Here is a 14,280-nt window from a genome sequence, read left to right as displayed (position 1 = left end):
ATATTATAAGTTAGATTTTGAGCGATCTTATTATATTTTATGTCTCTTATATATTTTATATACAATTCCTGAAATAGCACAGTTGCATATGAGGTCACTTCGTTAATTTTTAGAATAGGATTTTTTTTATTAATAAAGATGTATTTTACTTTGAAGTGAATAAACATTGTTGTGTATTTTAAAGGTTAATTGTATAACAGTGTTGTGAGGATTGGGAGGACACATGAAGTCAATTACCAATTTATCTGCTGTCCAATAGGAGGAAAGGTCAGCATAGATTAAAGGGTATAAATAGCATCTCTTTATGGGGCAACGTCACTCCTGACGAAGCCGTCACTACGTACGGCGAAACGCGTAGAGCGTAACCCCTCTTGTGAGATCCAGAGGGAGAGAGCCTGCTGTGGAGTTCCGGTGGCGTCTGCTATACGTGTTGAAGAACCCGGAAGTGACGTATCGGCCCCCTGAAGCAGCGCAGGTCGGAGACCGGATGAGGAAGCAGCATCGTGCAGAAATCCCGAGAACGCGACTCGAGTGAAATCTACATGTGTACAAACTTGCTTTTACCTTTCCGGAATCCTGTAAGCCTCCAATTTTTATCAATGCTGGATAAATATCTACATTTTTTAAGTTTTGGATTGGTGTCTCTCTTTTGGATTTCTACCTCCTATTTGTTGCTCCTGTGTGTATGGGACACTTTCTATTATAGATGTAAATACATAGTTAGTATTTCTGATACTTAGTGATCATTGATATCTAGCTTTATTGTGCTCTTATGAGAGCTCTGCCTGTGTATGTGTATTGTTAACATATTGCACTATGCGAGTATCACGTTTTTTCCTTAGGCACTGACGCTCCCCTGATTCTTCTCCCTGTTACTTTGTGGACCGTGAAACAGTCCTTAAGGGTTTGAGTGCCTATTTATCACTTTGTGCACTTTATTTTTGATTTATTTTGATATCACCAGTCACTATACAGTATTTCACTGCATGGTTTAAGTTGTGTTTTTTTTAGAGTGTATGAGCGCCATCTAGTGTAATTTTTGTATAATATAAAAGTACAATGTTATGCAAATAATAAACGTAAGGGGTGACACAATGAAATGAATGACCTCCACACTGTAATGCTAAGCACTTTAGTATTGTGAGCAATAAAACGTAAACACTACTATAATGTTATAAGTCCCCGCTCCATTGATGTAGTGATGAGGTTTTTTTTCTAAGTGCCGTTCCAGCAACCTTACCGATCGTTCTCCCCTCCAACTTGCCAACTTTAGTTGGCGGGACCAATTGCTGATGAAATCTCCATTTCTGAGTGCCGATCAGCACCGATAAGCTGATCTGGCCTACTTGAATACAGCCGATTTAAATAAGTGCCGATAAATGCCGAAAAGGGGCTTATTGCCAGGCGCATGCCGAAAAACTTTTATCGAGAAGAAAAACTGCTGATTTTGAGCACTTATCGGCGCTTACTGAATCTCAAATCCAATTTTGGCGGAAAAATGCCGAAAAAAACATTATCGACGCTTACTGCATGAGGCCCATTGTTATAATACTGCCACAAAGCAACACTGAACACACTGTTAGTAAACTGCTCAATGAGCATATGGTATACAGATCTAGTGAAGGAAATCAGTCACATATGCACCATATTAATTCACATATAAATCACTTGGGTACTAGCTCATGAAGTCCAAAAATACAGAGAGCTAATACCACTCATAAATGCACACGCCGTGGCTAATATACCCCTAGAAACGGTGTGGCTGTTGGTATGCCTATGCACATATTAATGAATGTGCTACCACCGTTAGGAGTGCTGGTTACACTAATGCAACAAAATAACAAGGGAAATCAAGCAGCCATCGCTTCACCATGCGTCACCGAGTCACCACAAAGACTCCTGCCCAACATTGAAGGGAGTACACGTTAGCCGTCTGGCAGCGGTTTGCTCTGCAACTCGATAATGCTGCCATGTGAGTACTGACGGCGCGCGTGCACGTGACAGAAGCCGACGCGCGCGTTTTGCGATTAGAAACGCTTTCTCAAGGCTAAGTGTGATTTCACATACACAAGATAATTGGGTTGATCTGTTGCAATGGGCCGAATTTGCACATAACTCCCTTAGAAATTAGTCCACCCAAGAGTCACCGTTCTTTATCACTTACGGGTATCATCTGAATACCCTTCCTATTTCTTCTAACATTTCTGGAGTCCCTGCTGCTGATGCCAGAGTCAACTCTCTTCAAGAGTCTAGGAGGAAGATTCGGAGAACCCTCCAGGAATCCATTTGGAGACAGAAGAATCAGGCAGAAAGACATTGCGTAGAGGCCCCCAGGTTCAAGACAGGAGACAAGGTGTGGCTCTCTTCGAGGAACATCAGACTGAAGACACCAACCTTGAAATTGGCTCCCAGATTCTTGGGACCCTTCAAAATTCTGGAACGGTTCAATCCTGTGGCCTATCCCCTGGATTTACCGCCATCAATGAAGATCCCTTCTGTTTTTCATGTCTCTCTCTTAAAACCTGTCAAGTAGAGTCCCAGGTACCCTGATGTTTTTCCTTCTCCTCCTCCTGTACTGGTTCAAGGTCAAGAGGAATTCGAGATCCAGTCAATTATTGATTCCAGATATTCCAGGGGAAGGATACAATTCCTAGTGCACTGGAAAGGCTTCGGTCCGGAGGAGCGCTCTTGGGTGCCATTCGACCAGGTCCACACTCCCGGCTTACTTAGACGGTTCCATGCCAGGTATCCGCAGAAGCCGTACTTGGATCGGTCGGCGTCCGATCCTCAAGGGGGGGATAATGTGAGGAATCGGGGAACGCGTCCCTTGCGGCGCGTTCCCTCCTCGCTTACCTATAGTACTGAAGTGGCAGCTGCCGAAGATCCTCCCCCCGCTGATGCGCGCATCCCCGCTCCTGTTACAGAGCGTGCGCGCACCCGCTCTGTCTATGCACGGTCACGGAGCATAGCTCCGCCCCCTCAGATGCGCCGCACCTCCGCTGTGCATGACGGCGCGCAACGAGCCCCAGCTGTGTGGCAAGTTTAGCTATGAGTCCTTGTCTCCTGCAGCCTATCCTTGGCATCTGCGGAGGCCCTGCCTTCGCTCCGCCCCCTCTCCTACTGGTTCCTGTCTCCTATAAAGGACTGCCTCTTCCTGTCATACCTTGCTGAGCATAACAAAGTGTAGCCTTGTGTGTGCCTTATCTTGCTTTACCTTGTCCTGTCTAGTTTCCTGCAGTTAACCCTTTGTGTACCGAACCAGCTTGTTGTGAATTCTCTCTGGCTCTTGACCCCTGGCTTATGGACTTCAACTACGTGTACCTCTCCACTCCGACTCTTGGCTTACGGACTCCAACTAAGTGTATCTCTCCAATCCCAGACCTTTGTCTTACGGACATAACTATGTGTATCTCTCCAACCCATGGACACCGGCCAGTATCAGTTTACCCTTTCTCTCAGACCCAGACTCAGCAACGCTGATAAACCACCTTCAGGACACGCCCCCACTACTGTGGGTGCGTGGCATAATCCTTCCCACCTCAGTGCCGGGGTCAGGTCTCGTTTGTGGGCTCGCGCAAGCTTTACATTTTCTCTAGATTTAATTTCATAATTTCCCATCTTCCTGGATCCAAGAATGTCAAAGCTGACGCCTTATCTCGTCAATTTTCCCTGGACAACAAAACTGAGGATCAGCAAAAACCCATTCTGTCCCCCAAATGTATTGTTTTGGTCACATCATTTGGAGCGCTCAAAAACATTGTCCGTCAACAAAGCCACATTCCTCCTAGCATCTCGCCACCGCAGTACTGTCTCTTCACTTCTTCTCTGCACCGTAAGAAGGTCCTCGAGTGGAGCCATTCGTCCAAATCGGCAGGACACCCCGGCACCAAGAGGACTCTAGATCTTATCTCTCGCACTTTTTGGTGGCCGGAAATGCAAAAGGACGTAAAAAATGTCATAGCTACGTGCCCTATGTGTGCCAGGACTAAAATGCCCCGAATACTTCCTTCGGGTCTTCTTCAGCCTCTACCTGTTCCTGACCGGCCATGGACACACTTGTCCATGGATTTCATTGTGGATTTACCTGTCTCCAAGGGTATGAACACAATTCTTGTAGTAGTGGACCGATTCTCGAAACAGGCCCACTTCATACCCCTCAAGGGTCTCCCCAATTCTCCCAAATTAGCTGACATCTTCATCAGGGAGATTTTTCGTTTACACAGAATACCTTTGGTGATAGTTTCAGATAGAGGCTCTCAGTTTATTTCCTTGTTCTGGCACTCGTTTTGTCTCCAACTAGGTATCGCTCTTCATTTCTCATCTGGATACCACCCACAGACTAATGATCAAACGGAGAGGACCAATCAGTCTCTTGAACAATATTTACGCTGCTTTGTATCGGACTCCCAAGATGACTGGGCTGAACTCTTACCCTGGGCCGAATTCGCCCACAACAACGCACAGAGTGGTTCAAACTTGGAGTCCCCTGTCTTTGTAAATTACGAATTCAACTCATCTACTCCTCCTCTTGTTCTACCTTCCTCAGGGGTCTTAGCGGCAGATGACAGAATCAGAGTATTGCAAGACCTGTGGAAAAGGATTAAGGTCAACATCAGGCAAGCAGTCAATAGGCAGAAGAATCAGGCAGATCGCCACCACAGACCTGCTCTGGACCTCAAACCTGGCGACAAGGTCTGGTTGTCATCCAGGAATATCATGCTAAAGTCCCTTCTATGAAATTCGCACCCAGATTTCTTGGACCCTTCTCTGTCTCCGAGAGGATCAATCCGGTCGCGTATCGACTCGCCCTTCATCCTTCCATGAGGATCCCCTCTGTGTTTCATGTTTCGCTTCTCAAACCTGTGGTCCAGAATGCTTATTCAGTTCTGGTTCCGTCCACTTCTCCTCAGATGGTTCAAGGCCAACCCGAATATGAGATACAATCTATTCTGGATTCCAAGATCTCCAGAGGGTCTCTGCATTATCTGGTGCATTGGAGAGGTTTCGGTCCGGAGGAAAGATCCTGGATTCCGAGACATCGGTTTCACGCAGCCAGACTGGTCCCCATCTTTCATTCCAAATTCCCTGATAAGCCATCTCTCCTAGAGGGGGGGGGGTGTGGGTACTGTGAGGAATCGCCATCCTGGCGGCCGTAGACCGCCTCCTCACATTAAAGTCCCTCCCGTGACGGACATCCAGGACGCGCAATCTTGTGGCCCTCTTGCGCGGTCTAACTCTCCGCCCGCGGGATCTGACTCCGCCCCCCGCTCCGGCGCGAGACGGGTGCGCTCATCCAGCCTCCCCGCTGACGCGCGTTCCAAGCTCCGCCCCCGATCTGATTATGGACAGGACCGGCGTAGGAGTGATGCGTGCTAGGCTCCGCCCCCTGACCTCCGTGACGTGCAGGTCGGCGTGTGATCGGGCCTGCCTCCATTCCTGATCAGGCTGCATCATAGGGCACACCTGTGTGCACCAGCAGCCAATTGGATTTCACTTCCTGGTTCCGCCCTGGCTTTCTATTGGAGATTCTTCCTATATATACCTTCCTGCTTCTTACTCTCATTGCTGAGCATAGTCTAGTGTGACGCCGTGCCTTGCTGCATTCTTGTCCTGTGACCTTGCCTGCCATGCCTGTTTACCTCTTGTTGCCTGACCCTACTTCTCTATTTGGACTCCACATCTCTCCTCTCCTGATCTGGCTACGAACGACCATTCTCCAGTCTCCAGTCCTGACCTTGGCTAAGTACTCCAATGATCCGATACTCTCCTATCCTGAACCTGGCTACGTACCCCGACGATCCGCTACTCTCCAATCCTGAACTTGGCTATGCACCCCGACGATCCGCAACTCTCCACTCCTGACCTGCAAGTACCCTCAACTATTCTCACATCTCTAATCCTGACCTGGCTTGCACGACCAATCTACATCCTAGGTGCGCCCACGTGGCTGTGGGTTGGCATTAATCAATTCCCTACCTCAGCACCGCGTCGTGCTTCTTTTGTGGTGAGCTACGCGTTACACTATCTCGGTAGAACCATGCTCCCTATACAGAAGCCCGCGGTGCCACAAGAAGTGCTCTGACCCCTCACTTTCCTGAGACTCGGACGCCCGAAGCCTCATACCTTCTAAGCTGGGGTCAGCTTTCACCGCATTCCTAAATTCTGTTCCTAAAACTGGCCACCCACCCGTAGTCTCTATGTCAGGGGACACAGGAACAGGGGAAGGGAACGGTAAGTCAGTCCCTGGTCGTGACTAAGTCTGGCTTACCTGTCTGGTCTCCTCAGAGACAGCTGGAACCATAGGTCAAATGAAGGGGGACAGGGGTTGGTGCTGCTGCAACAGGAGCCAGCTCTGCGGTGACTACACGGGTTACCTACCCCAGGTCGTTATGAGCAAAACATCGGCATCCAACCCATGCAATACCCCCACCTCCCTCATGCCACATCCGGCACCCCAATCTAAAAAGACCCGGGCAACCTGGAGTGACCGCGGTACTCCATCTGGCATGGACACACACATCCCGGTGCCCGGGAGCAAATCCTCTGGTCGAACCATGTCAGGTTGGACCAGTGTAACAGTGGCACCAGAATCCAGCAAGCTGTCTGCTTGACGATTCCCGATTGTCACCCTCTGCAGATGCTTCTGCCGGACATCATTAGGCTGCAGAAAAGAAGAGGGGGGGGGGATCCTCCGGCGCGGTGTTTCACTCAGATTTCCAGGACACATGCAATATAAAACAGGCAGAGGGACCACAATCAGGAAAGGATAAATCACTGTAGTATACTGGGAATGAGATGTATAGGAGGCACACTTACATTGAAACACCAGAATCCACCTCTGAAAGAAACTCTGGCAGCAGGACTACACTCTATGAGGGACTGAAACTTTGAACCCATTTTAATACGGTTGGCGCAGTTATTTTTTCTTTGTATCATTAGGCTGCAACCTGACTGGTGCAACCTGAGGTCCCTCTGTTTCCACTGCTGGTTCCTGGGGGTCAAGTGCAGATCTTTCCCTGGACGTCCTTCTGTGGATTGATTCCACCGCAGGACTTGACTCCTCTGTGTGTGCCAGCCGCACACGGGCGACCGGCCTCGCAGCTGGAGAGCGTTGCCCCTTATGGGGTTCACCGGACTTGGCACAGTCCGGGCAGTCAGGTCGGAGGTGACCGACTTGGTTCCATAGGTAACACCTCCTCTCGTGCTTGAACTCCGTGGACTTGGAACTGCTGCAGGTTTGTGCACCCACTGGGAGTTTGCTTGGACCCCCTGGCTGGCATAGCAGATCTTTTGGGGGCACCTTTCTTGTCCATCAGGAAACAACTGCAGATAAACTTGTCAGCCATCCTGGCAGCCTCCACATAGGTCTTAGGTTTACGGTCAAAGACCCATGCCCTCACGTCCGAGGGACACTGCTGTAGAAGCTATTCCTGAAACATGAGTGTGACGATAGCTTATCACAGGTTGTAATTTACACCAAATACTGGGTTTGAACTGAACGAGGCTTAGATATAATAAAGTATATTTATTCCTTTGGATAGGTGAACACACAAAATAATACAGTAACAGACAAGAAGTATACTTACTTTGGGGATGGGGGATGAGAAGTATGTTGCATAGCAATTCTCTCGCAATCAGGTAACAGTTCAGATGATATCAGAAGACAAAGGATAAAGGGTGGACAACCGTTTATAAACCTTTTGTAACCCTATCCTTAACATTAAGTACAGGTGATTGGTCTTCAATTACCTCTAGCCACTCATTAACGTGGGAACACATTTTGATACATGCCCCCCTGCTAGCTGGTACATGCACCTGGCCATATACAGCATAGTCCATAGAGACATACTTTATCATCTGAGTCTATCTATATCAACAGTCATTTGTATCTATGGTGGGGATATTATATTCCATCATAACACCGTTATAGATAGATTTACGACCATACTATACTGCGATAGAATGATGATTCATGCTAGACATCTTGGCAGAGAATGATAACGGATTTAACCGTTTTCTATGCAGTACTATGTATGACATATATCTCTGTCTATTGTAATGCCAGGGAGACATGCTGTATGATACTATCTGCTTGCTTTCCTACCTACTGGAAAGACATTTGAGTCTGTATAATTAGATGATTGCCTGACAGCAAGTATTTTGACATTTGAATCGGTATTTAAATATCTATTGATTTTGCTGAACCTGCCACTTCACTACGGGGTTATTTTAATGTTTGAATGTGATTTATGTGTTTTTAATGAGTATATATTTGAATAAAACTTTATTGTTTTTCCTGGCCAGTTTGGTTTAGATGGGACAATTGGACCTATCTACAATATCATTTTGATAGACCAATGTTAGTCTGTTTATTACACTCCATACAATGAGTGCTCAACTGTGAGGGAACCTTTTTGATCCTTCTTTGGGATCTACCTTGATATACAGTGACTTATTGTAGCAAGGCCTGGAGCGAAGAAATGACCGCAGCCATACTTATCCAATTAACCAGCGGTTTAGGCCGTGATTCAGTGTAGCAATGTGCGGAAATAACCTAACCGCAACCCACTTATCCAATTGACCTAAATACAGTGATGTGGTGAGTGCGGTTGCAACCCACAGAACCAATGCAATAACGGTGGCCGCAGTTTGCGCAGCGCTACTTTAAGGCTGCGGTCCCAGTAACTGCCTGTGCGCACGGCGCGGCATGCGCTGTGCGTGTAAGTACCGCCCCTCAATGGGGCTGGCCCAGTAATCACCTTCACGCTGAAGGTGCAACCGCACCGTGCTGCAAGGTTTTTTACAACTCAATCAAATTGAGTTCAAACCTTGCGACGGAGGCGTGGCCACGCCCCCACCGGCGGTTCACCCAATGAGGGCAAACCAGCCGCGTGACGTAATGGTCACGCCCCCGCAAATCCCAGACCACGTCCCCTCCCATCGCAAGCTTCCCTCTCTCCTGGAGACCGCAGATCCGGTTAGCGCTGTGCACATGCTGCCCCCCGCCCGCCGGGCGCGCGTGTCACAGAACGCACTGGGGACTCAGCCTAATACGTTGGCCTGAGTGTAACTACTGATTTTCCCCTATCTGCATCCCCCTTACAACAGCTTTCCTAATAAGTATTTCCTAATCAGGGAGAGTGAAAGGAGGGACATGAACTCACACTTTGCATTCACTCCACATACATCCACAAACACACAGCTCTGGCCCCCTGGTTTTGGGGGCGAGGGCACACACGGGTTCAATAAACATCACTTAAATAACTCCACTTACACAGGGAATGTGGGAAATGGTTAGTTCATTAAACACAATTATGTACATACAGCCCTTATTAAAGTGCTTAACGTGAATAATTAGCTAATGCTGTAGAATGTTCAGGATAGTTATGGGCAGTATACAGCACATCATGAGCCAAGTTTTAAGTACATCGGTTTATGTTTTGACACTTTAATTCACATTAAGCACTTTTAGATTAAGCATTTTCCACTTCCATGAAGTGCTTACGTACATAATTTGCAGTGCATATTCTCACAACCCATGAAATTTGCAGGATAGCTTTGGGGAGTGCAAAGCATGTACTGTGCAAAGTTTGAAGGCAATTGGTGTACTTCTTGGCACATTAATCCACATTAAGCGGTTTTCACATTAAGTGTTTTAGGCTGTCCGTCATTGCAGATTGACATACAAATGTCATTAGGCTAAACCAAAAATAAAAAAAGCTGTGTGTGCTGTGCACGCTTAGTAAGTGAAACTTCTTTGACTTTTGTCACAGAAATTGTATTTGTGTTTGTGATGTTTTAATTAAAAATCAAAATACAATTTAATTGACAAAACGCAAATAAATTTGACTTAGAACATGCGTGCTCGGCACACATCCCCTGTATTTGCTATTTGCACTAAGCGTGAATTCCTTTTGTGTGTGTGTGCGTGCGACTCTGTGTGCGTGCATGTGTGACAGTGTGTGTGTGTGTGTGACGTATGCGCACCCCCCTGCACATCAACCCTCCTGCACATCAACCCTCCTGCACATCGCCCCCCTGCACATCAACCCTCCTGCACATCAACCCTCCTGCACATCAACCCTCCTGCACATCAACCCTCCTGCACATCACCCCTCCTGCACATCAACCCCTCCTGCGCATCAACCCTCCTGCACATCACCCCTTCTGCACATCAACCCTCCTGCACATCACCCCTCCTGCACATCAACCCTCCTGCACATTGCCCCCCCTGCACATATCCCACTGCACCTCCTCACATCACCCCCCTGCACCTCCTCACATCACCCCCCGCACCTCCTCACATTACCCCCCTGCACCTCCTCACATCACCCCCTACCCCTCACCTCAGATCACGGCGGCAGGACTGCGCGCGCTCGCAAGCAGCGGGCACCGGAAGTGCCCGTGCAGTCTTGAGAGCGGACTGGGGGGAGGAGGGGGAGAAAGGGCTCGGCTCGCGGAGAGGGAGAGCGGACTCGGGAGTGAGGAGGAGGAGGGGGAAAGCCATCCTCCTCATTGCCCCGGCAGCACAGGGAGGTCTCCGAGCCGTGGCGTCCATCACCATGACTACCGCGCATGCGCGGCATGTCAGCGGGCAGCGGGCGGTGAACGGTGGCGGACATGTGGGGGGAGTGGCTGGAATGGCGGCCGTTAGGAGCGCCGCCGCCGCATGTCATCAGCCGTGTGGGGGGAGCGACGCCCGTTAGGCCGTCGCATGTGACAGCAGACGAGTGGGGGGAGCGGGTGCCGTGACGTCACTTCCGTTTCACATTTCGACTACATCTCACCAGTTTAGCCCCATCAGAAGTAGGTGCCACTAAAAAAGTTTCACTTCAAAAAACAACCAGGAACTCAATCGTGCTTAGAATTTTTTTTAAGTGGATTAAATAGTTATACTTGCTGCTATAAAACCTTTAGTTCTGACCAGAGGTGATATTGACCAACTCTTCCCATTTTTGAAGGTGATTACCTCATTTTAAAGTGTATCGCTTTTGTTACTGCCTCGATGGGAATTATCCCCACATTCCAATGCAAGTGAACTGACGTTTAAGAAATGTCCAACTTTTTCACTACGAATCCTCAAATAAACTTTTCACATGTTAACTGGAAAGTCAAAGTATTCGTGACTCTTTAGTGCCAGACACTTTGTTAAATCCAGCAATAAGCGTATTTATTTGAAACGGGGAACTTCGTTTACTTCTCAGTCAGTAGTTATTACACCAGCTCTATACTAACTGACGTGTTGCTCACACTAACTGCAACACAACTAGCGGCGGCCACCTTTGTTTTGGGAAAACATCACATGTGTACCCTCGCACCCGTCGTACAACTCCGAAGTCCTTCTAGCAATCTCCCTTTCCTGTGACATGTATTTTCTTTTTGCCCGTACTCAAAATGGCGGATAAAGGAAACGTGGTCCGTAAAATTGTCGCAGATGTTGTGACGTCTCTCATGCGCCTCCCGGAAGCGCTGCTTCTGCGAATCCGGCGGTGACAGCGTTTTTTTTTAGAGAGATCATACAACTGTTGGGGTCGCGGGTTTCTTTGCTATGTTCTATTGGATATCCGCGTGTGTCTTCTAGCTTTTAGCGCCGTTCTGCAGTGACATGCTCGTTGCGAGAACAAACCGCTGCTCCCGCTGTCTGTCCGCGAGATCCTGACAACTACTAACAGTCAAATGACAACTGCTGCTTCTGCCTGACCCATATTTACAGCCGTATCTAGTACAATACAAAGTCACACACCTATATATGCATAGGGTGTCATGCAAAATTCTATATGAATAAGCATAGTAGGTGAGGAAATGCATATGCAGATATATGGATAGTGTTTGCAGAAGCCTTTATATAAGCATAGTGTATTGCAAACACAGCGTGTGATGCAGTAATCTATATATAAAAAGATGCACTTAAGATACTATACATATGAGTTTATGCATGTCACATATTTTTTGCTGGCAGGCTGTTCGATATGTATATTGTATGACTGAGAAACTGCTACTTTGGCATAGGTACAGCATGGTATCCATGAACCAATAACATTTATATGGAGATATATAAACTGATACCCTATATAGAAGAAAGGAATAATGTACTCTTATTGTGAATGGGTCATAGACCCAAAGAGTTCAAATACAGTATAAGCCGTGATAGTTGAAGTTAACAAATTGATAATACACTGACACGTAAATAGATAATGACACAGCAAATGAAAGTGTCATTATAGACATTGGTACCGTATGTAGTTACACATACTTTTCTAACACGACTTGCCCTATATTGTCATATATGCACGCACTGTATATACATAATTATACGCAGGATTTGCATGTAATTTTTCTTTATGCAAACACAATAGTTTGAGTAACTGTAGAACAAATTTTATGAGTGGGACTTATCGCTGTGATCCTAATCATCCTTTCTCCGTATCTGCTCCCAACTGGATACAGTCTTTGATGCGGCTGCCTTGGTAACCCAAGTCTGACCGTTTTGGATACCCAGCTGCTCTCCTTGCTCCCTGTACCATGCTAAACAGGAGCTCCTTCACCACCTTGGTGGTGGGGGTTTTCATCGTCTACGTGGTGCACACCTGCTGGGTGATGTATGGTATTGTCTACACCAAGCCCTGCGAAAGCCACAGCAGCAACTGCATCAAGCCTTACCTCTCCAAGAGTCCCAAACTGCAGGTCTGTATGGTCTACTACAGTTTGAACGGCTTGCTATCATTACCACAGCTTTTCTGTTTTTGCAAGTTTTAAAAGGGTTGCCCCTCAAAATAATATTGAAAGAAAAAGTAATAGAAAATTCATAGTGGGTAGGTAGTAAAAACACCCATTGCTATTTAAGCCTAAAACAACCACAGCAAGGGGGGATTCACAAAGCGCCTACAACTGGTTGTTTTGAAGTGAACACCAATCCATGTCTAATACCTGTAATTGAGCTTTGTGAATCCACCTCAGAGATTCCGTGGTGGGTTAATGCAACTGATCCGGCATGAGCTATTGTGTGTTACCCGCAACGGACCCTAGAGAATCCCCCAAACACTCAAGGGGGTAATTATAGTCCCAAGCAAACATTTTCAGCTGAAAATCCCCATTTATTGCAATGGGAATTTTTGGCCATATCTGGTGCCTCAGGCAATATAGAAAAAGGCCTAAAACTGCGTTTTTGCATTTATGTATATCTTTATTTATATAGTACCAATAATGTACATAGTACTTACCAGCAGCATACTTTTTTTTAGTGTCTTAATACACTGCAGGGCCCTACGGCAGCAAGAGGTTTTTGTGCTGGGTAACCGTTCAAGTCTTATAAATTGATTCTCCACCATATAACTTATTTTTTTTTCTTTTATAAAATTATTACAATTAAAAAATTAGCTATAGAATATAAGCAAAGACAACTACTACGGGCCGAAACGCGTCAGAGGACCTGACAGCACGCTGTTTGAATAAAGTCTGCTTTTAATTCACCATCAGCCTCTCTCCATCCATTGCTGTGCTGCCGTTTGCATGTCCTGTTTGCGGGAAGATTTTTCTATATATATGGGTAGGTTAACCCTGGCCGTACTGAAAAGCTGTGCAATGCAGCAATCATAAGCTTATAGGGGTCCATGTCAAAATGAATTTGAAGCAAAAGGTGGCACTGTGTACTCATTTCATGTCATTTCCCAGAATCCCTTGCTGCAGTGGAAGCACTGTATGCTAGGTAATAATGGTGAAAGGCAGGGTTGTGTGTGTGTGTATGTATGTATGTATGTGTGTATATATATATATATATATATATATATTGTGAGAAAAAGAGATGACCCCGCATCCACAAGACAAGTTAAGGCAACTAAAAAATCGACAAGGTAAATCTGGATATAATAATCTGTCGGTGGTGCTATAAGGGCAGATAATATTGCAAGAGAGAGAAAGAGCCCTAAAAAAGCACCCAAGTTTGCCTGGCAGTACAAAATCATAAAATTTTATTAGGGGTTGTCACAGAACATAAAATTAAAATACAAAGCACAGAAATTTAAAATAAAGGCATGGATCCCCTGTGTATAGCAAAACTTGTTATATCCTCCAACCAGAGGGTCCTACTCGGGACAATACAAAAGCCTGAATGAACAGGATAAAGTGCTCTATGGTACCTGACAAGGTAGAAACAATGAAGCTAACAGCAGACAAAAAACGGTGGCTAAGCTATGTGGTTAATACAAAAGAACAGCAGTACACTTCTATCTCCCTTAGATCTGGGATAAATACAAAGTAATGCAATGTCAATTGGATTCAATG

The 14,280-nt window shown here is 46.5% G+C and overlaps 2 protein-coding genes across 4 annotated transcripts in view; one reads left to right on the top strand and one right to left on the bottom strand.

Annotated features, from left to right (window-relative positions):
• The window catches only part of LOC142488670 (uncharacterized), an 88,041-nt gene extending 76,670 nt beyond the window's left edge, over window positions 1-11,371 (bottom strand). The window contains exon 1 of one of the 2 annotated variants that reach the window (XM_075589082.1): window positions 10,970-11,371. The gene's annotated coding sequence lies outside the window, so the exon portion shown is untranslated. The remainder of the gene's footprint in view (window positions 1-10,969) is intronic. The other variant, XM_075589083.1, reaches the window with a different exon arrangement.
• Window positions 11,372-11,465: 94 nt separating this feature from the next.
• CLPTM1L (CLPTM1 like) overlaps window positions 11,466-14,280 on the top strand; it is a 383,886-nt gene continuing 381,071 nt past the window's right edge. For both annotated transcript variants that reach the window (XM_075586346.1, XM_075586345.1), the window contains exons 1-2: window positions 11,466-11,794; window positions 12,448-12,684. In XM_075586346.1, coding sequence (XP_075442461.1) covers window positions 12,523-12,684 — 162 coding nt within the window. In that variant the 5' untranslated portion in view covers window positions 11,466-11,794; window positions 12,448-12,522. The remainder of the gene's footprint in view (window positions 11,795-12,447; window positions 12,685-14,280) is intronic.

Source organism: Ascaphus truei, chromosome 2 (assembly GCF_040206685.1).
Source record: "Ascaphus truei isolate aAscTru1 chromosome 2, aAscTru1.hap1, whole genome shotgun sequence".
NCBI classification, from domain to species: domain Eukaryota; kingdom Metazoa; phylum Chordata; class Amphibia; order Anura; family Ascaphidae; genus Ascaphus; species Ascaphus truei.
The sequence above is the reverse complement of the archived record's forward strand: the minus strand, read 5'-3'. Positions and strand labels throughout refer to the sequence as shown.